The sequence below is a fragment of the Callithrix jacchus genome, chromosome X (assembly GCF_049354715.1).
Source record: "Callithrix jacchus isolate 240 chromosome X, calJac240_pri, whole genome shotgun sequence".
NCBI classification, from domain to species: Eukaryota; Metazoa; Chordata; class Mammalia; order Primates; family Cebidae; genus Callithrix; species Callithrix jacchus.
In genome coordinates this window covers 50,920,616-50,945,287 of record NC_133524.1, presented here as the reverse complement: position 1 = coordinate 50,945,287, position 24,672 = coordinate 50,920,616, and the positions used below count along the sequence as shown (strand labels likewise).

The 24,672-nt window shown below is 40.8% G+C and overlaps 1 protein-coding gene across 3 annotated transcripts in view; it reads left to right on the top strand.

Annotated features, from left to right (window-relative positions):
* Nucleotides 1–24,672, top strand: part of SHROOM4 (shroom family member 4) — a 218,005-nt gene that overhangs the window by 175,889 nt on the left and 17,444 nt on the right. For all 3 annotated transcript variants that reach the window (XM_035289514.3, XM_035289516.3, XM_035289517.3), the window contains 2 exons: nt 1,197–3,687; nt 9,477–9,538. In XM_035289514.3, the coding sequence (XP_035145405.1) occupies nt 1,197–3,687; nt 9,477–9,538 (2,553 nt within the window). The remainder of the gene's footprint in view (nt 1–1,196; nt 3,688–9,476; nt 9,539–24,672) is intronic.

Genomic DNA, 24,672 nt, shown 5'->3' with positions numbered 1-24,672 from the left:
TGATACAGATATTACTATTATTCCTACTTAAAAGACCATATGGCAGTAGAGCTAAGACGCTGGACTCAGGGCTGGATTCAGATTCCAGCTGTGCTGCTTTAACAGCTTAGTGAGTTTGTCGGTTTACTTTATCTCTCTAAGCTTAAGTTTCTTCCATTGTAAAGTGTAGATAGTAATCTGTCCCATAAAGATGGGAACAATAGACACTGGGAAATATAAAAGCAGGGAGAAAGGAAGTGGGACAAGGGTCAAAAAACTACCTATTGGACACTCTGCTCACTTCCCAGGTGATGAGTTCAATTGTACTCCACACCTCAGCATCACGTGATACACCTTTGTAACAAACCTGTATGTATACTCCTGAAATCTAAAATAAAATTGGAAAAGAAAAAAAAAGATCTATCCTTTTCAGCTTGAACAGTAAAAGCATGATGCTCAGAGCTAGGTCTTCAGAGTGCCTCAGCCAAGCCCCTGAGAGGTTTGCTGTTATCAAGAATAGAAGAACACCTGAATGACAGCCCAGTTTGTGCCAGTAGTTAGAGCTGGGTGTTCTTGAGTAAATCACCACCTCAAAATCACTTTCCTTTGCTGGGCTTTACACCAATGGTTCTCAAAAGTGTGATCCCTGGATGAATAGGCAGCATCAGCAGCACCTGGGAAGTTGGAAGTACAAATTCTCAGGATTCACCAAGACTTAAAGCTCTAGGATGAGGACCAGTGACCTGTGTTTTAACAAGCCCTCCATGTGATTCTGACGCACATCCTTGTTTGAGAATCACTGATTTATTTACGAAACGGTGGGGCCCTCTCTAATGCTGATATTCTGTGATTGTCTCTTTTGGCAGGAAGCCACATGCTGACTCCGTCGGGACAGGGACAGCCCAGAGGCAATTTCAGACTTGCTAATGTCAGGGAAATAGAGGATAATTCCCATAGAGTTCTCCTACTTTTAGTCTTTAGGGTATTTCCCCATCTTTCTTCCATATATCATCTTGTGTCCCATTCTACTAAGCCCCCTGAGGTGCCCCAATGTCCATCCTCTTCCCTGTTTCCTCTTCTTCCATTTTTTTGCCTACCCTCCTCTCATTTGTGGCATGGGTACCTCTGGGCTGGCCAGCCCTCTCCTATGACAGGGCTAGCCATGAAGGGAAAGTGATCTGGTGACTTGGCTAACCAGTATGCCCTGTGTCTTACAGTGACGTGTGTGTGCAGTGGTGTCCACTCTCCCGGCACTGCAGCACCGAGAAAAGCAGCTCCATTGGCAGCATGGAGAGCCTGGAGCAACAAGGCCAAGCCACCTATGAGAGCCATCTGTTGCCTATTGATCAGAACATGTACCCTAACCAGCGTGACTCAGCATACAGCTCCTTCTCAGCCAGCTCAAATGCTTCTGACTGTACCCTTTCCCTCAGGCCAGAGGAGCCAGCCTCTGCAGACTGCATCATGCAAGGCCCAGGGCCATCTAAGGCCCCCAATAGCCGGCCTAATGTAGCTGAGACCTCAGGAGGTAGTCGGCGCGCCAGTGGGGGCCACCTGACCCCCAGCTCCCAGATGTCAACTCGTCCACAGGAGGGACACCAGTCAGGGCCTGCCAAGGCAGTCAGGGGCCCACCACAACCTCCAGTGAGGCGGGACAGCCTTCAGGCCTCCAGAGCCCAACTTCTCAATGGAGAGCAGCGCAGGGCATCTGAGCCTATGGTCCCCTTGCCACAGAAAGAGAAACTGAGCTTGGAGACAGTACCACCCGCAAGGAACCCTAATAGATTCTGTTGCCTCAGTGGGCATGACCAAGTAACAAGTGAGGGCCATCAGAACTGTGAGTTCAGTCAGCCTCCTGAATCCAGCCAACAGGGCTCTGAGCACCTACTGATGCAGGCCTCAACCAAAGCTGCTGGATCCCCAAAAGCCTGTGACAAAGCTTCCAGCATGGATTCCCACTCACTCAATGAGGCTTCAGTAGAGCTAGCTAAGGCTTCTTTTGGCAGACCTCCACATCTCATAGGACCCACAGGGCATCGCCATAGTGCCCCTGAACAGCTGCTGGCATCCCACCTGCAGCATGTGCACCTTGATACCAGGGGCAGCAAAGGGATGGAGCTCCCACCCGGACAAGATGGGCACCAGTGGACTCTGTCCCCTTTGCACAGCAGCCACAAAGGGAAGAAAAGTCCATGCCCCCCTACAGGAGGAACCCAGGACCAGTCCAGCAAAGAAAGAAAGACCAGACAAGTGGATGACAGGCCTTTGGTTTTGGCACACCAGAGCCAAAGCAGTCCCCCACATGGAGAGGTTGATGGACACCCCTCAGAAAGAGGTTTCCTGGACCTAAACAGAACAAGCAGAGCAGGCAGTGAATTGGCCAACCAGCAATCCTCTGCCTCTGGCTCCCTTGTTCAACAATCCAGGGACTGTTCTTCAACCACTAAAGTAGCTGGCGGCACAGAGGCAACCGAAGAAGGAAACAGTGAGCCCAGGGAGTGTAGCCGGATGGGTGGCAGGCGAAGCGGAGGGACCCGGGGCCGCTCAATCCAAAACCGGCGGAAGAGTGAGCGTTTTGCTACCAATCTGCGTAATGAAATTCAGAGGAGGAAGGCCCAGCTCCAGAAAAGCAAGGGTCCCTTGTCACAGCTGTGTGACACTAAGGAGCCAGTGGAAGAGACCCAGGAGCCCCCAGAAAGTCCTCCACTCCCTGCCTCTAACTCATCGCTTCTATCTTCATGTAAAAAAAACCCCAGCCCCAGAGACAAGCTCTTCAACAAAAGCATGATGCTCAGAGCCAGGTCTTCAGAGTGCCTCAGCCAAGCCCCTGAGAGCCATGAATCTAGGACAGGCTTAGAGGGACGAATAAGCCCTGGCCAGAGGCCTGGCCAGTCCTCTTTGGGCCTGAACACCTGGTGGAAAGCATCTGACCCATCCTCCTCAGACCCTGAGAAAGCACATACTCACTGTGGAGTTCGTGGAGGTCGTTGGAGATGGTCTCCAGAGCTTAATTCACAGCCACATGTGGCAGTAGCCATGGAAGGCCCTTCCAACCCAGGTGACAACAAGGAATTGAAGGCTTCTACTGCTCAAGCTGGGACAGAAGCCATTCTCTTGCCTTTTGCAGACAGAAGGAAGTTCTTTGAAGAGAGTAGCAAATCCTTATCTACATCTCATTTGCCAGGTTTAACCACTCATAGCAACAAGACTTTTACCCAGAGACCAAAAGCAATAGACCAAAACTTCCAGCCAATGAGCTCCAGCTATAGGGAATTGAGGCACCATCCCATGGACCAATCATATCATTCCACAGACCAAGCATATCATGCCACAGACCAATCATATCATTCCATGTCACCCCTTCAGTCAGAAACTCCTTCTTACTCAGAACGTTTTTCAAGCAAAGGTCTAGAAAATTCCATGTGTTGTAAGCCACTACACTGTGGTGATTTTGACTACCACAGGACCTGCTCTTACTCCTGCAGTGTTCAGGGAGCTGTAGTCCATGATCCTTGCATTTATTGTTCTGGGGAAATCTGCCCTGCCTTGCTAAAGAGAAATATGATGCCAAATTGCTACAACTGCCGGTGCCACCACCACCAATGCTTTCGGTGTTCAGTTTGCTATCATAATCCTCAGCACAGTACCCTCGAGGACAGCAGCTTGGCACCTGGCAACACTTGGAAACCCAGGAAGCCGACAGTGCAGGTGAGGACTTGGTTCTTGGGTGGGTAACCTTCATTATTCTCTTAGTGAGGAGAAAGCTAAGTAAGTTATTTTAAAATAGGACAATCATAATTCCTTGAAACTGTACACCACTGGCTCCAGGAGCTGTTAGCTTAGTAACCTTGAACAAGATACTCAACCACAAAAATTGCAGTTGTCTCATCTTTAGAGTTAGAGCTTCATAAAATGGACACAACTGAGATTTACATCCTGACTATAAAATTGATATCCGAGTGACCCAAAGCAAGTCATTCAACTACATGAATTTGAAGTATGTGATTCTAAAGGGAAAAGATCATTTTCCCTCATAAAACAGCCAGTATTAAGAAGAGTCTCACTACTTCATCTCTAAAATGGAGGAATATCATGGCTGCCTCAAGGATCAGTTGTGAGAATCAAATGAGATTGTGTTTATCGAGTGCTAGGCCCAGTGCATGATGCAAAATTTCACTTGTTGCCTCCCTTTTTCTGCTTCAGAAGTATTTAGAGATGAAAAATTTGCAAATATCCCCAGGGTTTGTTTTCAGAGATCTGACTTGTCTGTTTTCTAAAAAGACAAATCCTTTCCCCTTTCACCATCCTGTCTCTGTTGGAGATCCAGGTCTAAACTGGCTGTTCTTATATCCTGGTTATGACCTACCACCCTAACACAAGCCACCACCATCCCCCAGGCTACTTCTGGGAGGACTCCCTAGGTCCTTGCCTACTCACTGCCAAATTCCTTCCCCATGGCATCCTTAATGCCACCTTTTGGCCCATGCATTCAAGCCAGAAGTTAATTCCTGTGTTCAGCTGTTGCATACACAGACACTTTTGAAATGACTGAGTATATGAATCTGCTCAATATATATTCTTGGGAAAAAAGAAACTTTAAGAGTGAAAGAAGCCTTACACAAAAGACTATGAACTCTACAATTCCTTTTATATGAAATTTGAAAACAGCTATTCTATGGGGAAAGAAATTCAGAACACTGTTTGCTAATGGGAGGTGGCATAGAGATTGACTGGAAAAGGGCATGAGGGAACTTGTGGGGTGGTGACAATACTCTGTATCTTGTAAAGGTTTGAATTAAACATATGTAACTGTCAGAACTCAACAAATGTACAGCAAGGCTGCTAGACAGCCAATGCACTTAATATTTGTGCAATTCACTGGAAGTAAATTTTGCCTAAAAATGTTGTAAACAGATATCAAACTTTATTCAATGTGTATGCTGAAGTGCTTTTGAAGTAGACTGCTGTATTCAACTTAGGTTTTCAGCATACAAGTCTTGTACATATTTTGCTACATTTGTCCCTGAGATTTGATGAAAGCACCGAATCCTAGCCACTCAACTACCAGGGGTATTTGTCCCAAATACTTTATGTTTATAGATGCTATTATAAAGAGTATTATTTTCTTAATGTCAAGTTGAAATTCTTGATTACTACTATATAGAAATATAATTGAGTTTTGTGTATTGACCTTGTATCCTTCAATCTTGCCAAGCTCACTTATTACTTCTAATAGTTTTTTGGTGGATTATAAAATATTTTCTACATACACAATCATGTCCCAGCAAATAGAATTTTGTAGATACAAAATCTTTCTCCTGTACATGACCTTTTCTGGGAGAGAGAAGAGCCTTGTTGCACTGTCTCACCTTCAATGCAATGTTTGGAGGAGATGGCAAGAGTGGACATTGTTGCTTTTTTTTTTAATGTTTCACTATTAAGTTTGATGTTAGCTATAGGATTTTTTTGTAGATACCCTTTAATTGAGAAAAATCTCTTTTATTCTTAGTTTGCTGAGAGCTTTCATCAGAAGTGGATGTTATATTTTTTTCAAATGCTTTTTCTGTATCTGTTGAGATGATCATATAGGTTTTTTCCTTTAGTCTACCGATATGGTCAATGGCATTGATTGATTTTTAAAATAAGTGCAAGCATAGCATTGCCAGGATAAATCCCACTTGGTCATGATTGGTTATCCTCTTATATGTTACTAGATTTGCTAATATTTTGTTAAGGATTTTGTGTTTATGTTTATCAGGGATTCTAGTCTATAATTTTATTATAACATCTTTTCTGTGTTTTTTTTGTTTGTTTATTTGTTTGTATCAAGGTAATGCTAGCCTTAAAGAATGAGTTGGGACATATTCCTTCTCTTTTATTTTCAGGAAGAGTTTGTATAAAAATGTTTTCCTTAAATGTTTGGTTGAATTCATCATTGAAGCCATCTGGGCCTGGAGGTTTTTTAGTAGAAAACTATTTAACTACAAATTCAATTTCTTTAATAGATATGGGGACATTTATGTCATGTATTTCTTCTTGAGTAAGCTTTGATAGCCTGTGTCTTTGAAGAAACTTGTCCATTTCATTTACATTTCAAATTTATGGGGATATAGTGGTTTTCAACTTACTTTAAAATGCATCAAGAATTTAAGATGGATTGGTAGATGGATAGAAGGGTAAATAGATACATGATAAGGCAAATATATCAAAATGTTAATTGTAGAATCAAGGTGCTGCGTATATGGGTGATCACTGTGAACTTCTTTCAACTTTTTGTAAGTTTGAATATATTCATAATGTTGAAAAAAGAGGAGAGGAAATATAAAATAATGGTTTTAAGGACACCGAAGCTGGAACCAGACTGCCTGGTTTTGAATTTCTTCCCCAAACTTACAATGCCTAAGCTTTCCCATCTAAAAACGTGGGGGTAGTAACAACACTTACATCATAAGTTGGTTGTGGGGAGTAAGTGATGTAACACATGTAAGACTTGGAGCAGTGACTGCCAGATTGTAATCATAAGTGAGTTATCTCTTAAAGGGACATTTTGGCTTAGCTTGAGAGACTTTCTCTGAAAGAAGGACCCCACAGATAGACAGTAGACAAAGAGACGGCTGAGATTTGTTGGCAGGGGGAAGTGAGGGGATGACGGCTGCAGTGTTGTCAGCCCAGGACCAGCAACCCTGTAAGAGAAGGGGCTACGATTTGCAGGTTGCAGCAATTGGCAGCAGTAAATCATATGGGTAAGGCTGTGCCTAAACCATCTCTTTTTTTTATACTCTGAGGGAGGGATACCTTGGGTTCCTAATGCTTGTTAGACCAGCTAAGCAGGTCTGCTTAGATACTAGGCATTCAGATACATGGATGGCTGCCTAGGAGCCACCACATGCCCATTTCTAATCCTGCCGTCTGAACTTCCACTCCCATCCCATCCCCCTCAAGAAATGAGAAGAACTTGCAGCATGGGTTAAGATGCTCTAGCTCTGATGACTAAGGTAGTTGTGGTGGTAGCTCTCTGAAGTAGGGCTGAGATCCTGCTACATGCCCCTGCATAAGGTTGGTGAGCTAATTGGCTCCTGTTCAGTACTAAGAAGAATAAAATCAGCATGCACTCACATCCTTCATACTTCATGCCAGCTTGTTTTGCATACATTGTCAAATTATTTCACTTATCAATTGTATGAGATACGTTATAATAGGATCTCCCATTTTACAGCTGAAGAAGCTGAGAAAGCCAAGGTTCAGAGAGGTCACACATCTAGAAAGTGGCAGAGCCAGAGTTTGAATAATAAGACAGTAACTGGCATCTGAGTGTCTACTGGGCACTAGTTACTATTCTAGGTGCTTTACAGGTATCAATCATTGAGTCCTCAATATTATTATCATGATTATACTATTATATAGTTGGGGAAACTGAGATAAAGAGAAGTTGAGTGCCTTGCCTGAGGCCACAAGTGAAAGGCAGGTGTGTGATTTGAATCCATGCTATCACGCTCTGGAGGCCAAGCTCCTGATTGTGCTACACTGCCTCTCCATAAGCTGACTGCAAAGCCCAGGCCCTCTCTAGCGTGGCAGGATGCCCTCTAGCAGTATTCCTTCTACGGGGGCAGCAAGTTCCCATCACAGTCTCCATTTGCAGCAAGCCATGGGGATATGAGGATAAATGCTTCTTTGGTTCAAAGGGTGCAACAATGTACCAGGAACCTATGTGGCTTAGGAAAAAAAAGGAGAGTGATACTGTGGACCTGGGAAGGAAGTTGGAAGTTGATATAGGACTTTGTTTGGTTGAGCACTGCTATTTACTGAGCATGTCCACAGGGCTAGACAGGGCATGGACAGAAATCCTGGCCCCCACTGTGGTTGAACAAGTAATGGTGTCTTTGCAGGCAGGAACATCTCACAAGGGTATCGAGGCAGAATCTGAAGTAAAGGTGGTTAGAGCTGTTCTGACATGCCAGACATAGGCAGGAACTACTCTGGTCCTTTAAAAGATGAAGCCAAGAAATAAACCTCAACTTCTCCATTGCTGCTAACATCCAGAGCCTCTTATGTGCCAAGCGCTGTGTTAGGAGTTCTCTCCATACATCTTTTTCTTTTTCTTGAGACGGAGTTTCGCTCTTGTTACCCAGGCTGGAGTGCAATGGCGCGACCTCAGCTCACCGCAACCTCCGCCTCCTGGGTTCAGGCAGTTCTCCTGCCTCAGCCTCCTGAGTAGCTGGGATTACAGGCACGTGTCACGGTGCCCAGCTAATTTTTTGTATTTTTAGTAGAGACGGGGTTTCACCTTGTTGACCAGAATGGTCTCGATCTCTTGACCCCGTGATCCACCCGCCTCGGCCTCCCAAAGTGCTGGGATTGCAGGCGTGAGCCACCGCGCTTACATCTTATTTATCATCACTACTGGTCACCCAGGAGTGATGACCCTTATTTGTCAGATAGGAAACTGAGGTGAGGTTCAAGGAGGTAATATGAGTTCCCTCAAATAACACCACTGTTAAGTGTCTTAGCCAGTATGACTGCACCAAGGACTATGTTTATTCTGCTCCACCAGTCATCTTACCTCCAATAGAGAGGCCTACTGGGGCAAAGGCAATAAAACTTTGAATGGGACTAATAATAATCACATTGAAGAAAGAGGGACTTTGGAAGATCAGTGAAATTTAGGAAAAACTACACCCCATTGAGCTAAGCTCTGAGTCTCTAGGTACAGAGTCTTGGCTACAAAATGATGGAGAATCTGAAAGGCTATTTTGCATTCAGTCTGGAGCTAAAATAGGAAGGTAGGGACAGTTTTACGAAGAGCACATATGGCTTGGCCTAGAAGAAAAGGAGTTGCTGGGACATGGCCCTTAAGGAAAAAATGTCCAGCGTTGAAAGTCTACTCCTGTAATGTAGGGACCATGGCACCCTGCACTTATATTCCCCAGAGATGGGCCCACCTCAGCCCCTGCCAGCACATATGGGCAGAGAAGAAGGAGCCACTGCAGTCATAGGCATGCCAGCTTACCTGCTCACCCTCTGCCTCACCTGCAAGCAGGAGCTTCTGCCCTCACAGCTTCCTCAAGGGCCAGGGCTTCCAAGAAGATGCTTTCTCTGTTTGAAGAGGCAGGAGGAATGAGCAGGTTCACACAGCAGAACAAACAAAAGGAGCTCCATCCCTCCATGCAGGCAAGAGCCAGGGCCAACAGCAAACATACTAAACTGGTTTTCAATGTGGTTTGGGAGGGGAGTGGAGAAAGACGGAAATAGCATTTCTAGACCAAGGTGTCCAGGTCCCCAAGTGCTCCCTTAGTCTCTGCATGCCTGCAGCAGTGTAGCAAGCCTCCCGACAGAAAGGCAGCCCTCCAGGTACACATTTCTCAGCCTGCATAGCAGAGTAAAAGGAACAAGCTGGGAGGCTAGGCCAGACACCGGCTTCTCACCTCTTCCCATTTTTGAGGCCATCTGGATACCTGGATGCTCAAAGCTTTCTAACTTACCAGGATTTTGCCTTACAGGAATTTCCTGGGGACAAATGGAAACCAATAACAGGAAACAGGAAGACCAGCCAGTCAGGGAGGTAAGTGAGCACTCAGGGAGTTGGGGTGACTTGGTGCCTCTGAAGCTTCTGTAGAAATTGCTAAGGTCTTTGCTTTGCTTCATTTCCTTTGAGGAAACTGGCCTGCTTTCTAGACTAAGGGCTTGATGCCATAGATATAATACAGCTCGCACCCCACCCCCCAGATAGCTGGGTACAGACCAAACTGATTGCTGGGGAATTTTGGAATATGCAAGTTTCCTCTATTAGACTGAGACCCTTGGAAGAGGACACCATACCTTGGTCATAGCCTTATGCTCTGTACCTAGCACAGTGCCTGATACAGAGAAGTTGCTCAAGAGATATTTGTCATTTGCTTGCCAAATGAAGAAGTGGAACCTCCTCCAACATTAAATGGGTGAAATGACACAAAAGTCATAATGCTAGCTAACATTTCTTGAGCACAGTGCTCTATTCTAGACCCCATTTAAATCACTTTACAAGTATTTATTTATCACTATGACCTTATGGAGCTGGGAATATTAGTCTTTGCGTTTGACAGAGAGAAGAAACTGAGGCACACAGAGATACATTCATTTGCCTAAAGTCCCACAGCTAATCAGTTGTCTAGACCCAGGCGGTCTAGCTTCAGGGACACAATACTGCACTACAGTGTTTCTCTGAAATGGTTATTTTACCGATGAGTCAGTGAAATAAGAGGACTTTATTGAAAACTTGGTATAGGTCCTAACTTTTTCTGGGAAAGGTAAATACTAGCAAAAGAGCAGCAGGAAGCATGGTGCCTGCCCACAGCCTGAGCAGGGAAGACTAACCCACACAAAGCTAAATGGCAGTAATAATAAATTACCACTTGCCAAACAACCTACGTGCTACAAGCTGAGTTACACATACTCTATTATGCTTTATCTTCACAACAACTCTGTCAGGTAGGTGTGATTTTAACTGGGCAGTGGTTCTCAAACTTGAGTGGGCAATTGTAACACAGGTAAATAGTTAGACCCGACCCTGCGCCCCTAGAGTGATTTAGCAGGGGAGGAATGGAGCTCAAAATCTGCAATTCTAACAGGCTCTAACAGCATCTGGGTGATGCTGAGGCAGCTGGTCCTGGGATCACACTTTGAGAACTGCTAACTCAGATAAAGTATCACCGTCAGAGAGGCTAAGGAATCTACTCAGGGTCTCACAGCTAGTAAAGGGATAAGCCAGGATTTAAGGCTAGCTTTTACTTTCTTTCACAAGTTGACAGAAGATGAAACCCTGTCAAATACAGGGCTTAAGAAGTGCCTAAAACCTGGTAAGGGGGCAGTATATGGTAACTATTATTGTACACTATTTAAGTTCATTGGAGGGTAAAAACAACTAAAGGTTGGGAGCTATAGGAGGAAAGACCCATAGAGGCAACTAAGCAGGGTGCGTTGGAGGAATCATCCCCACTGATTAAGTTCTGGCCTTGCAGTCAGTTCTGCCTGAGTTCAAAGCCAGGTTCTTCCATTCACTAGCTATGTGGCCTTGGCCAGTGCCTCCTGCCTGCCTCCCTCCCACTCTCTCTTTCCCTTCCCTCCTTATTTACAAAATGGGATAAGAGTCCCCACCTTAAATGTGTGTTGTTACGAGGACTAAATGAATTAATATATGTAAAGCATTTAGAGCAAAACCTGACACCATAGACTTTCAGGAAATGTTATCTGTAATGAGGAGGAAGAACAGCAGCAACAGAGAAGAAAGGTGAGTAGATCAGCCTAGGTAAACCTAGATAGGATCACAAACATGGGAGCAATGAAAAGTTACCATCAGGTAAGTGACATGATAAATGTGGCCCTTTAGGCAACTTTGCAGTATCTGCAGCCTAAGTGGGTTGAAGAAAGACCAATTAAGGGAAGTGATCCAGGCATGACAGAATGTGGCCCTGGATTGGGTAGGTAGAGGTGCAATAGAAATGGAGCAGAAGGAATAGATAAATATGTGTGATATTTGGGGGAGGGGAGTTTGTTTATTGTGAAAACAATGTTACAAGAAATTTAAAATAGAAAAAAAAGTAACCTTATTGTCAGCACCTTCACACCCTGATTGTTTTCATTTCCCTGTCAGCTTTATAGGTATAGACATTTTTAAAGCATGATTATAATAACCATGTAGGTGTAATTTTGTGTACCCTGCTTCTTTTTCCTCTCTAAGCATTACTTGGTAAACAATTTTTCATGTTGTTATGTAGGTTTCCTCAAGTCATAATTTTTAGTGCCTATATAATATTTCACCAGCTTAATGTGCTCTAATTTGCTTAATCATTCCCAAAATGTTAGATAATTAGGTTGTTTCCAGTTTCTTGCTATTATAAAGTAATGCAGCAGAAATATTTTGAGTTGCTATGGCTTTTTTCTCATTTTGAATTATCTCATTAAAAACAATTATGTGGACTTTTGATTACTAGTGCAAAGAATATGAACATTCTTATGGTTCTGCATAGATTTTGCCAAACTGCTTTCCCCACAAGATGCTTTACATGCCATTAGCAAGATTTTGTCACCATTGGAAATTTTCTTTTTCTAATGCCATACAGTTTAATGGACCTATTATAGTTTTAATTTGCTTACTTTGATCATTCTAGTTTGAACATTTTATGTGTCTAATTAATATATTAATATCTGTATTGCTTCTCATGTGAATTATCTGTTCAAATTATTTGCTTACAAATATGTGACACCTTTTGAGGGCAAAGTAGCGAAAACTTGGTGACTAGAACTTGAGGAGAAAAAAGGAAATATGTCTTAGCCAAGCATGATATTGCACGCCTGTAGTCCTAACTGCTCAGGAGGCTGAGGCGGGAAGATCACTTGAGCCCCGGAGTTCCAGGTGGCAGTGAGCTGTGATCATGTGACTGCACTCCAGTCTGAGTGACAGAGCAGGACCCTGCCTCAAAAAGGAGATAAAAATTAATTCTGAGCCCCAGTGACTTGGAGAAAGTTATGGACATAGGTGGGGCAGTTGAGAAGGGGAGCTGGTTTGGTGAAGCTGCTGCCAAGTTTGAATTGGGATATGTTGTATTTGGAGTTAGTGGAAGATACAAGTTGATTCTTTCAAGGCTTGTCAAACATCCAGCCAGGGGTTAGGTTAAGGAAGAAGAACCAACAAAGGAAACTGAAGGGTCAAGCAGCTGAAGTAGTAAAAGGAGAAATCTGCCAGTGTAGAAGATAAGCAGATAACTGTTAATGTCCTTAGTAGTTTGGAATTACAAATGACCTTGAAGAAAGCAAATTCAATAAAGCAGTAGACATAGAAAATAGACGGCATGCTAGTCTGTAAGGGGGAAGCATAGAGAACAAATGTAAGCAGCTTTACACATCCCAAATTGACCTGTTTTAAGTGTACAATTCAATTATTTTTAATAAGTTTACGGTGATGTACAATTATCACCACATTCCAGTTTTAGAACATTTCTATCACCCTAAGAAGATCCCTCATGCCCATTTGCCGTTGCTCTCCATTGCCACCCTTGACCTCAAGCAACCACTAATCTACTTTATGTCTTTATAGATCTTCCTTTTCCGTGCACTCCATATGACTCAAATCGCACAATATGTGGTCTTTTGTGCCTGATTTCTTTCACTTAGCCTAAGTTTAGCAGTTCATCCATGTATCAGTACTTCATTCCTTTTTATTTCCAAGTAGTAGTCCATTGTATGAATGCATCATATTTTGTTTACTAGTCCTTCCACTAATGGATTGTTGGGTTGTTTTCACATTTTGGCTATTGTGAATATCACTGCTATGAACATTCATGTACAAGTTTCTGTGTAGATTAATGTTTTTAATTCTCTTTAGTACATATTTAAGAGTGGAATTGCTGGACCAAACGATAATCATATTGTTTAACTTTTTTGAGGAACTGCCTATTTTCCAAGTTAAATCCACCAGTTTACATTCCCACCAGCAAAAGAGAGCTCCAATTTCTTTTGGCTAATTTTAATACAATGATTAATTGCTACTGTGTGGTTTTTAAAATGTTTAAAAAGGGGCCAGGTGCAGTGGCTCACACCTGTAATCTCAGCACTTTGGGAGGCTGAGGCAGGAAGATCCCTTGAGGTTAGGAGTTCAAGACCAGATTGGCCAACATGGTAAAACCCCATCTCTACTAAAAATATAAAAAATAGCCAAGCAAGGTGGCAGGTGCCTGCTTTCCCAGCTACTTAGGAGGCTAAGGCAGGAGAACCGCTTGAATCCAGGAGGCAGACATTGCAGTGAGCCAACATTGTGATACTGCACTCCAGCCTGAGCAACAGAGTGAGACTCTGTCTCAGAAGAAAAGAAGTTTAAAAAGGAAGATGTTTAAAAAGAATAAATTAGCTAGGGAAAGGAGAAAGAGAGAAATAGGATGATAGAAGGAGTAATTGGGTTTAATTTAGTGGTTCTCAAAATGCAACCTCAGTATCACCTGAGAACTTATTAGAAATGCACATTCTCAGGCCATACTCAGACCTACTGATTCAGAAAGTGAGGATACGGCCCAGCAATCTCTGTTTTAGCAAGCCCTCCAGGCAATCTGATGCAAGCTAAGTTTCAGAACCCCCAGTTTGAATGAAGCTTCAGTCAGGATCCAGAAAACTGAATTAGGTTTAAAACAGAAAGGAAAGCTCAATAGAAAAGGAAGTAGTATTGACACTGAAGATGGAAGAGGCAGGTCCCAATTGAAGGTCTCAGGAAACATCAGAAGGACTAGGAAATGTCCAGGGCATGGATGACATTTGTGAGGAGAAATCCTGATAGTTTCCCCTCACACCTTCCCCCACCACCACCCACAAATTTTAACATTTGCTATGTTATTTCTGTCACAACTGGAATGATGAGTGTGGGTGGAAAAATCAAATGTATATTCTTAAGTCACTCTCTTTGCCTGGAAGCCTGAAATGAATTGATAATTTCAGGTACTTATACTCTCAGTTATCTCCCTCCACTGTTATTTGGTTTTCCGTGAAGAGAATGTAAAAATTTTAATATTAGCAGGAGGGGGGAAATGGTAAATAGATCAACTGGGAGAAAAAGCTACATTACTGTGATGTGTTTAAAAGCCAAAGAGGTTATTTGCTGGATTATCTCTCTTGGTTTACTATACCTGTGATTGCCTTCTGTGATCCATTCCATTTTTTCACTTTGCAGAGAACTTTAGAATGTGTAGAGGGTTTTTATATGCATGACCACAGTTAATCCTCACAGCGATACTGAGGTTAAGCCTTATTTTTCCCATTTTACTGATGAGAAAGCCAAGACTCAGGAAAGGTATTATACCATTGACAGCTGCAACAACAGGAATAATAGCCAACATTTATTGGGTGTTAATGTGTCAGACACTGTCGTAAGCATTTCACATAAATTATTTTATTTATTATTTATAATAACCACAAGAGAACATTACTGTTCATTGACCCAGTTTGCAGATGAGGAAATTGACTCACAGAGAGATTGAAGTCACTTGCCTTAGGTCAAACAGTCATCTGACTCGAGACCCATTACTACTGGGATTATATAGCAAGTAAGTGACCAAACTAGAGCTCTACTTAGGTTTTTCCATTCTTAGCCTAGGGTTCTCTTCCTTCCCTTTGTCACACCACATCATGAGCAGAGTGTGAAATACCCTGTACACATTTCCTATTTACTTACTGAGTGAAAGAATATGGGTAATTCAGAGTTGAATCTGATTTCATTAGGAAGAGTACACTTTTCAGGAAACCTTTACTACCTAGGAAGAATGCAACCTTCAGAAGCTTGGAAGGATTTGTCACACATGTAACTAAGTGAATTTAAATACTTAGGTATTAGTTTAACACCAGGCACACAAAACTTATTCAAGGAAAATTATAAAACTCTAATGGGAGAAATAATATGAATAAATGCATAGTATATACTTTGCCTTAATTTAGGAAAACTAAATATAGTAATGATTACAATTCTCCCTCAGTTAATGTGTAGACATAATGTACTCCAATTAAAGTCACCATGTGACACTTTATAGAACTTGTCAAATTTATAGTAAAATTTATCTGAAAGAATAAATAAATGGGCAGAATTACCAAAGAGTACATTTATTTGAAAAGTTAATGATGGTAGACTTACCCTATCGGATTTTAAGGCCTGTCATAAAGCAAGAATTATCAAAACCATATGACAGTGGGTTAAAAAATGTCAAACAGTGAAATTAAAAAAGAGCTTCTAGAAACAGACCCAAACTATTTTAAGAATATAGAACACAGGAGAAGCAACCCTGAACTGGGGAAAGCAATTACTGTTTCTTTAGTAAGTGTTGAAAATTTTAAATATCAATATGAAGTATAATTAACTTAGATTCATAGCACATACTGTACAGAAAGTGGACCAGTAGAATTGCGTATTTATTCCAGCTGTGGGTAGAAGATAAATTTGTGTCTGTTAAATGGAGGATATCATCAGAGACTAGATTGATGGATTCAAATAGATAAAAGTTGAGGGTGGGGAAAACCTTTGTACATCAAATGTAATAAAAACTAAGCAACAGAATGAGGAAGATGTCTGGGATCAGCATCACTGAAAACAGTCCTGTCCAAAAGAAATACAGAAAAAATGGGTACAGGTGTAGAAGGTCAGCTTTCAGATTTAGTTTGATAAGTGGGCAAGGAAAATGAACAGGCAATTTACACCTGAGGCAATAAAGGCAGTAAAATCATTGCATGGAAGAGTACCACCACTCTAGCAATGAATGAAGTATAAATAAAAGCAACTTCATAGCCTGCTTATTAAACCATCAACAATTAACAAAATCAATAAATAGAAATTATAAAATGCTACCTTGGCAAGGCTATGAGGAAACATTATGTTTCTGGGAGCAATAGAAATTGGTTTAGTCTTCCGAGAGGGCAATCTAGAAAAATGTGACAAGAGTATGTGTTTCTGGGTTTAGAATCTAGAAATATGTGTTCATATTATTTGACCTAGGATACCCCCAAGGAAATAACCTAAAAGGGGAAAAATAATTTATTTTAAAGATGTTCATGGTAATGCTTATTATAATCATGGAAAGACTTTACCAATCTAATATGTTATCATCTTGGAAGAAAATAGAATAGCCACTAACAGTGACAGGTATACAAATGTTGGGTCTTTCCCAGAAATGAGTATTTGTAATATTAACCAAAAAATAAAACACATGAAACCACATGTTGAATCTAATCTGATAGTAGCCATACACAAAGAAAATTCAGGAAGGAATCCGGTAAAATGTAAATAGCTAGATATGAATGTACATGGTATTCTTTAGGTACACGTCAAGTTGTTGGAATTTATAATTAAAAAGAAAATCTGAAAAATAGGTGACCCATTTGGTCTGATATCGGCTTGAGAAGTTTAAGATCAAGGGCTTTGTGAAGAATCCCCATACCAATGACAGACAATGTTACTTACCAGACATGCTTAATCTCACTGCTACCTAGTATTTGGTTTGCTAGAATTCTCCATCCACTAGCACTTTGCTTACTTATATCCACAAGAACCTTGACCTCACCAGACCTCTACAAATCTCCAAATTTCTCACCACCACTACAACATAGTGCCCCCTCGCACACACCCCCACAAGTAAACATTTTATTATCTGCCTCAGAACCATCCCTTTCTTAAGGGTTTTCCATTTCCCTTCATTTCTATCACTAGCACTGGTTTGCATTTCAGTGCCATTATTCACAAAGAAGAGTATTTTCTCTCTACCACAACGATTGTGTATGTATGTATGTATGCATTACTTGACGAAAAATATAGATTGGGGTCATTGGAGAAAAGGAGCTAAGCTTCACCCAGGATAGCCCCAGTAAAGCAGGGACTTGTCAGATTTCTTCACAGGACACTCTGCATCAGCCTCCTGAGGACTAGAGAAGGTTCAGGGCAAGTGCTCCTACTTGCATTTGTTGTTGCCAGGCTAATTGTTCATTACTTGAATTTCTGTGGATCTAGGGGCAAGCAGGGGTGGCAGCAACAAGCTCTCTGGGTCCTTCTCCCCTTCCTGTGTATCCTCCTTGTGTCTCACTTCCTGGATCTTGCAAATATTTCCTTCAGCAATAACCTGGGAGTGGCTGTTTCTCTTGGAGCAGAATTGTATTTTGGCTGCTAGGGAAAGGGAAAGGCAAGAGGGGTTGGACCTGTGTGCTGTTGCTACTGAGATTCTGGAATGCCAAGCTATTGTGGTGAGCTTAAAAATAAAGCTTCCAAACAAGAAACTTCAAAAGGGCTGAGGAATAGGCAGGAGGAGATTTTTCAGTCTCTGCAAGTATTGGTTTTCATTTCCAATTCCTATTAGACCAAAAAAAAAAAAAATTCAACAAAAGGGGAAAATTTATTCAGAAAAAAAAAGGCAACCCATGGAAGAGGAAAAGAGACAAAGAACCCTGGTTTTGGCAGGCAATTTGCTTTTGTTTTTGAGATGTAGTCACTTTGCTGATGTCAACAAAGCCCTTTCTCATCGTTTGCTTTCATGCTTCCTCTCCTTTCTTCAGTGAGTAGCTAAAGTCTTCATGGACCCCTGAGGATGAATGCAGCGCAAGTACCTTTTGCTCTACCCCAGGAGTCCTTGCTTTCCTGCGATTATCTCTCAGAGACAGACGAGGCAGGTCTGGATACCGCTGCTTTTTACTAGCTGAGAAAATGATTTATCCTTTTGAAGCCTCAGGATTCTCATCTGCAAACTGACAATAATGGTTGTTCTGAAGATTAATGGAAATACAAACACGAAAGTGCCTAACACGGGGCCCAACACTTAGCAAGAAATCAGAAACCAGAGTAGTCGGCTGGGTGTGGTAGCTCACGCCTATAATCCCAGCACTTTGGGAGGCCAAGGCAGATAGATCACTTGAGATCAGGAGTTCAAGACCAACCTGGCCAACATAGTGAAAACCCTTTTCTACTAAAAATACAAAAATTAGCCAGGCATGATGGCATGCACCTGTAGTTCCAGCTACAGGGGAGGCTGAGGCAGGAGGTGGAGGTTGTAGTCAGCCAAGATCATGCCACTGCACTCCAGCCTAGGCAAGACACTGTCTCAAAAAAAAAAAAAAAAAAAAGGAACCAGAGTAGTTCCTTTTTCTTAATGAACTCCTTGCTCTCCACTCCAAGGAAAGAATCCTTACCTGGTCTTAAAGCAGAGTTGCAAATTTTTCTTTACATTTAAGAGGTCTGATCCCCTTGAAAATAGGACTTCTAGAGGCCAACCAATGTCCTTGGCTTTAGGCTGACTCCCTTCAACGGAAGCCTCCCTTTCACCATTTTGCTTCAATTGTTAAAGCCAGGAAGACAGGAGCAATATCGGTTTTGCTCCCCTTTGATCTGATCATCTTGCACAGTGTAATATTCAGCGAGGATTAGTGGAAGGAATGACTAGTACACACATTGGCCCAGATGTTCCCATTAAGGGTAGTCTTCCCCTTCTGGAGTTGGACTCCTTGTGCCTGCTAGATGTAAGGTGACTCTGTAATGCTCAGGTTGACCCAACACAGGGCAGGTGAGTGGGAGGGTAGTCCTCTTAAAATGAGGGCTGATGCAGAGAGTAGCAATTCCCAGGTTGCCTTGTGCTCATTACCTCTAGATAGGGTCACAGTCCCATGACTTGAGGCACCAGATGCCCCTAGAAGGGCATGTTCTTTTCTTCCATTAACAGGGAACATTAACCAGGGAACAGTGCAGTCCAATTCTCTTAATGGGAACAAGGAACAGGGCTAAAGCATATAACTGTGAAGGCAACTTTCCATGTTCCTAGCATCATTTCTAGGTCTTTTTTACACAGTTCATCCTCATGATTGCTTATTTGTAAGACACGTATTTTATTGGAAGTAAGGTAAGTGAAATATCTTGCTCAAAGTCATGCAGCTTTTGAGTTATAGAGCCAGATTTTTAAATTTTACTGGAATTCAGACCTAAGTCTTTCTAAAACTGTGTTCTTTCTGCTTTGCTCTATCGCCTGTCCTGTGCCCTTGTTAGGGGAAAAAAGAAAATGCGCTGAATTTGATTGTTATCATGGATCAGGGTTCTTTGCATCACAGCTGCAAGAGATTGGCCCATCTGTTGCCTTTGAGGATATTGCTGCATTGCATGAAATCTAGATTGGAGAAGAAGGTCGGGAGAGAGGCAGGGACAGGAGATAGAAATGAGCAACCAAGTGTGTGTGGTGAGGGGTGAGGGACAGAATGTATAGTTTGGAAACCAACCTAATTGGAACAAATAACTGCCCCCAAACCACAGCACTCTCAGCCCTTTTACTCTGAACCTTTGTTTCCATGATATGGTCCCTGAACCACCTGTGTTAGAGTCCTTTAGGTGAATTGCTTTAAATGCTGTTTCCTGGAGCCCACCACAGAGGTATGAAATCCCAGTTTCTAGGGTTGGGGCCTATGAATTTACATTTTAAACAACTTCCTGGGTAATTCTGATGAGGAGCCACTTTGATTATTAGCTGTTTTCTCAGACTAGTGGTTTCCAATAAAAGTTGGATCATGTAGCCTTCTCAGAAAGAATTTTTTAACCATGGACCCTCAACCTATGTTGGCAATGTATTTATTAATTTCTCATATATGCTAATGTCCTCACATTTATGCTTTGAAATGCAAGAAATAGAAAAAAACAAGTATAAATAAAATACTGTGAAGACAACTACCCTAGACTGAAAAATAAATGACCTGTCAAAAAAAAAAAAAAAAGAAAAGGTAGGTGGTTGAAATCCAGTTTCAGGGAGAAGGAAAGAAGAATGGTTAGCGCCCAGTAGAGTGGAAAGTTGACCTCATTTTCCTACAAACCCAGAACTCCTCCAGAATGAAGAAAAAGGGAACTGACCATAAAGGTTCCAACATAAATATCAATAGCCAATTAATACTTTAATCTTTGGATGCCAAAAACTGAAAAAATGATTGGGCAAGGCTGAAGGGCATTGGCCAGGCACCCTGTTGAAGTAGGAAGCAACATTTTATGAAAGCACCTACATGAGACAAGCACCTAATCATTTGCGATGTGTAGTTAAGGACAGCATTGACAAGGCACCAGCTTTGATCAAAGCAGAGAAGCTCTACGCAGCTCATTTGAAGAAGTATGGTGCTCTTTGAGTGCCGTAGGGTACATCAGCCCAGTAATAGAATTAGGAAGCTTGATAAGGTTGAACAAAACAAATAATTTCCATTAGCTTGCACTACCGCAAAGAAATATGCAATTTACGTAAAAACAACAGACTTGCTGTGCAAACAGAGCCTCAAGATAAATTTCAGCCCACACCCCACCGCCATCACCACCACTACCACACACAAACCCCAATCAGATTCTGGAGTAATTGGACAGCTGCTGACTGCTTTACTTGCCATTCACTGTTTCCATTGCCTGGCAACCGGTGCTACAAGGTTACAGTAAAAGGTTTAAGTTTTCTTTTTTCTATAGTCACACAAACCTGCATTTATTCCACACTGGAGAAATATGTACTGAGCAGCCACTGTGTGCCAGGCACTGTGCTGTGTACTGGTGATATAGTGGTGAACTTGACATGGCCTTCACCCTCAATATGGTCATGTGGAAGGGGCAGACAACTAAGCAGTATTGTGCTAGGAAAATTAATGGGTGCTGTTAGAGCAGAGTCTGGGCACTATCCCATACTTTGGGGAAGACAGGGAAGGCTTCCTCAAGGAAATGATATCTCGAATATCTCAGTGGAAATCTGAAAGTAAGTCAGATAAAGAGGGGAAAAGAGAGGATAAAGAGGGAACAGAGCATGTAAAGACCAAAAGAAGTGTGGAAAGCATGGGAATGGCAGAATTTTAAGGAATCTTACAAATCCTGTTAAGGGTCTGTATTTTATGAATAATGTAGGCTTCAAGCAGAAAAACGTATAACAAAATCAGATTTGTGCTTTATTTTTCTGTTTACTAATTTTGAATTGAAAAAAGTCATAAATGCATTTAGTGTATACATACACGCATGCTATGACAGAATCTCACCCCAAACGATCAGTACAGCTCTTCACAGGAGACATTCCTAGCAGTTTGTTGTGTATCTTTCCAGAAAAGTAATGTGTGTGCATGTATATACATTCTTTTTTACAAAAGTGAGAACATATCGCACATCTTTTCTATTCTACATCCTGCTTTTTTATTTTAATGATAATTCTATATTACACATAGATCTATTGCATCACCTTTAACAGCTACATGTGTTCCATATATAGATATTCCCTATTTTATTTAGTCCCGATTGAAGTGCATTTAGATGGTTTCCTGTCTTTTGTGATTACATACAAATCTACAGTGAATATCTTACGGATATCTCTTCATGTTCATGTTGGAATGTGTCTGCAGGATAAATTTCTGGAAGTTGAACTACTGGGTCAAAGAATATGCACATTTTACCTTCTTTTCCTTCCAAATTGCCCTCCCTAGGAGTTATACCAATTTCCACTCCCACCAACAGTGTAAAAGATCACCTGTTTCCTTATACCCTCGTTAATTATTTTACTTTTTTATTTTAAAAGTTTCATTTTTGTTTTGATTGGCATTTTTAAAATTTTAAGTGAGGTTGAACACCTTTGGTAAGTTGATAAGTCATCTGTATTTTTCTGTAAACTATACCATTTTTTTCCTATGGAGTTGTTGGTCCCTTTTATTGATTGGTAGGCATACTTCACATATTAAGGATATTTACTCTTATAGATGTTACAAATATTTTTCCCAGTATATCTTCACTTTTAGACTTGATGATATATTTTTCTGGACATAATTTTTTAAGCTTTAGGAAGTCACATTTATCAACTTTCCTTTATAACTTTTATGTTTTGTGTCTTAGAACTTATCCTGCTGACATTATTTCATAGTTTTTAAAATATTTTCTTCTAGCACCTTTATGGTTTTTTTTGACAATTGAATCTTGATACATATAAACTTAATTTTGTTGTAAAAAGTGATGTGATGATTCGGCTTTATTTTTGTTTCAATGGCTATCCAGTTGTTCTAAAATTATGTATTGAATAATTCATCTTTCCCCCACTATTTGAAATGCTTCCTCACAAACTAACTTCCCATATACATTTGAGTTGACGTCAGTGTTCTAGTGTTCTCTGTTTTATTCCATGGATCTACCTTTCTGTTTGTGAGACTGCATTATTTACTGCTATCTTTAGAAATCATTTCAATAATTGGTAGGGCTAGTCTTCCCTCATGACTCTACATTTTCCATACTGTTCTCTAATAATTCTCATGATTTTATTTTTCCCATATGAAATTTACAATAATGTTCCAAAATGCAATCTGTTGACAGTTTTATAGAGTTTCTATTAAGTTTATAGATTTACTCAGTTAGAGTTGCCATCTTAGCAATAAGTTGAGTCATTGTGGCAAGGAAATTGTGAGTCCTTTCATTTATGTGCATCTAGTTTTATGTTTCTCAATAGAGTTTTAAAGTTTTTGGCTTATAGATCCTGCATATATCTTGTTAGGTTTATTTCTACGCATCTTACCTTTTAAATTGTTGTAGTAAATGTCATCTTTCCCTCTTTTATATATTCTAACTAATTCTTACATCTATATAGAAAAGTTGTTGATTTCTGTATATTAATTTTATACCCTGATGCCTTACTGAATTTTCCCATTATTGGTATTTTAAAAATTGTTTATGATGAGGCTGTGCACAGTGGCTCATACCTGTAATCCTAGCACTTTGGGAGGCTGAAGTGGAGGGATTGCTTGAGCTCCCGAGTTCAAGACCATGGCAAAAACCTGTCTCTACTAAAAATACAAAAATTTGCCAGGCATGGCAGTGTACGTCTGCAGTCCCAGCTACTTGGGAGGCTGAGGCACAAGAATCACTTGAACCTGGGAGGCAGAGGTTGCAGTGAGCCCAGATCGTGCCACTGCACTGCAACCTAAGTGACAGAGTGAGACTGTCTCAGAAAAAAGTTTCTGATGAATTTTCCAGATAAATACTCATATCATCTATACATGATGAGAACCTATCCCCTTCTTCCAGTGTTTCCATCTTTATTTTATATTTCCATCTTTATGTCAAATTGCACTATTGCTTTCAGAACAATATTAAACATTAGTGAGGAAAGTGAGCACCTTTGCCTTGTTCTGGGTTTTAATGGATATACCTCTAGTGTTTTGCCATTAAGCACAATACTGACTTTTGACTTAAAAAAAAAGTCTGATGATAATGATGATATTATGGAAATAGACATCTTTTTCTGTTAGTTTTTTTTTAATCTGGAAATGATGTTGAATTGTTATCAAATACATTTTGGCACTAGGGAAATTGTTATATGACTTTTATTCTTTGATATATTAATGTTGTCAATTATATCAGTAGATTTTCTATTACTGAACCAGTCATATTTCTAGGATGAACCCCATTTGATCATGGTGTGTTATATTTCTTAACATCTCTTAGATTCTGTTTGCTAATTTTTTATTTAAGATCTTTGAGATGTTTTGCATTGGTCTCTAGTTTGATCAAATTTATCATTTTTTTCCTATCGTAACCTGTGGGTTTATATATTCTCATTCTTCTGCAATCAGTTTTGGTAATATTTGTTTTCATAGAAACACACTTTAAGTTTTCAAATTTGTTTTATGGGGTAGAGCAAAATATTCTCTTATCCTTTTCATTTACTCTGTAACTGTGGTTATTTCTTCATTTCTAATTTTGTGCTTTTGAATGTTTTTAAATTAGATTTGCAAGTGGTTAATCTGTTTCACTGTTTTATATTTTCTTTTGAGGAATTGGTTTTGGCTTTAATTATTAGTTCTATAATTTATTTTCAAGTATGTTATTTTCTGCCATTAGTTTTATTATCTGCTTTGTTTTAGGTTTATTTTTATGATTTTTTTGATTCTTGTATTCTTTTGTTGAATGCTTAATTCATTTATTTTGATTTGTTCATATGTACTCATATAAGTATTTAAGGCTACAGGTTTTTCTTTTCCTTTTTTTGAGACAGAGTTTTGCTCTGTCACCCTGGCTGAAGTGCACTGGCACGATCTCAGTTCACTGCATTCTCCGCCCCCCAGGTTCAAGCACTTCCCCTGCCTGAGCCTCCCGAGTAGCTGGGATTACAGGCGCCCGCCACTACATCCAGCTAATTTTTGTATTTTTAGTAGAGAGAGGGTTTTACCATGTTGGCCAGG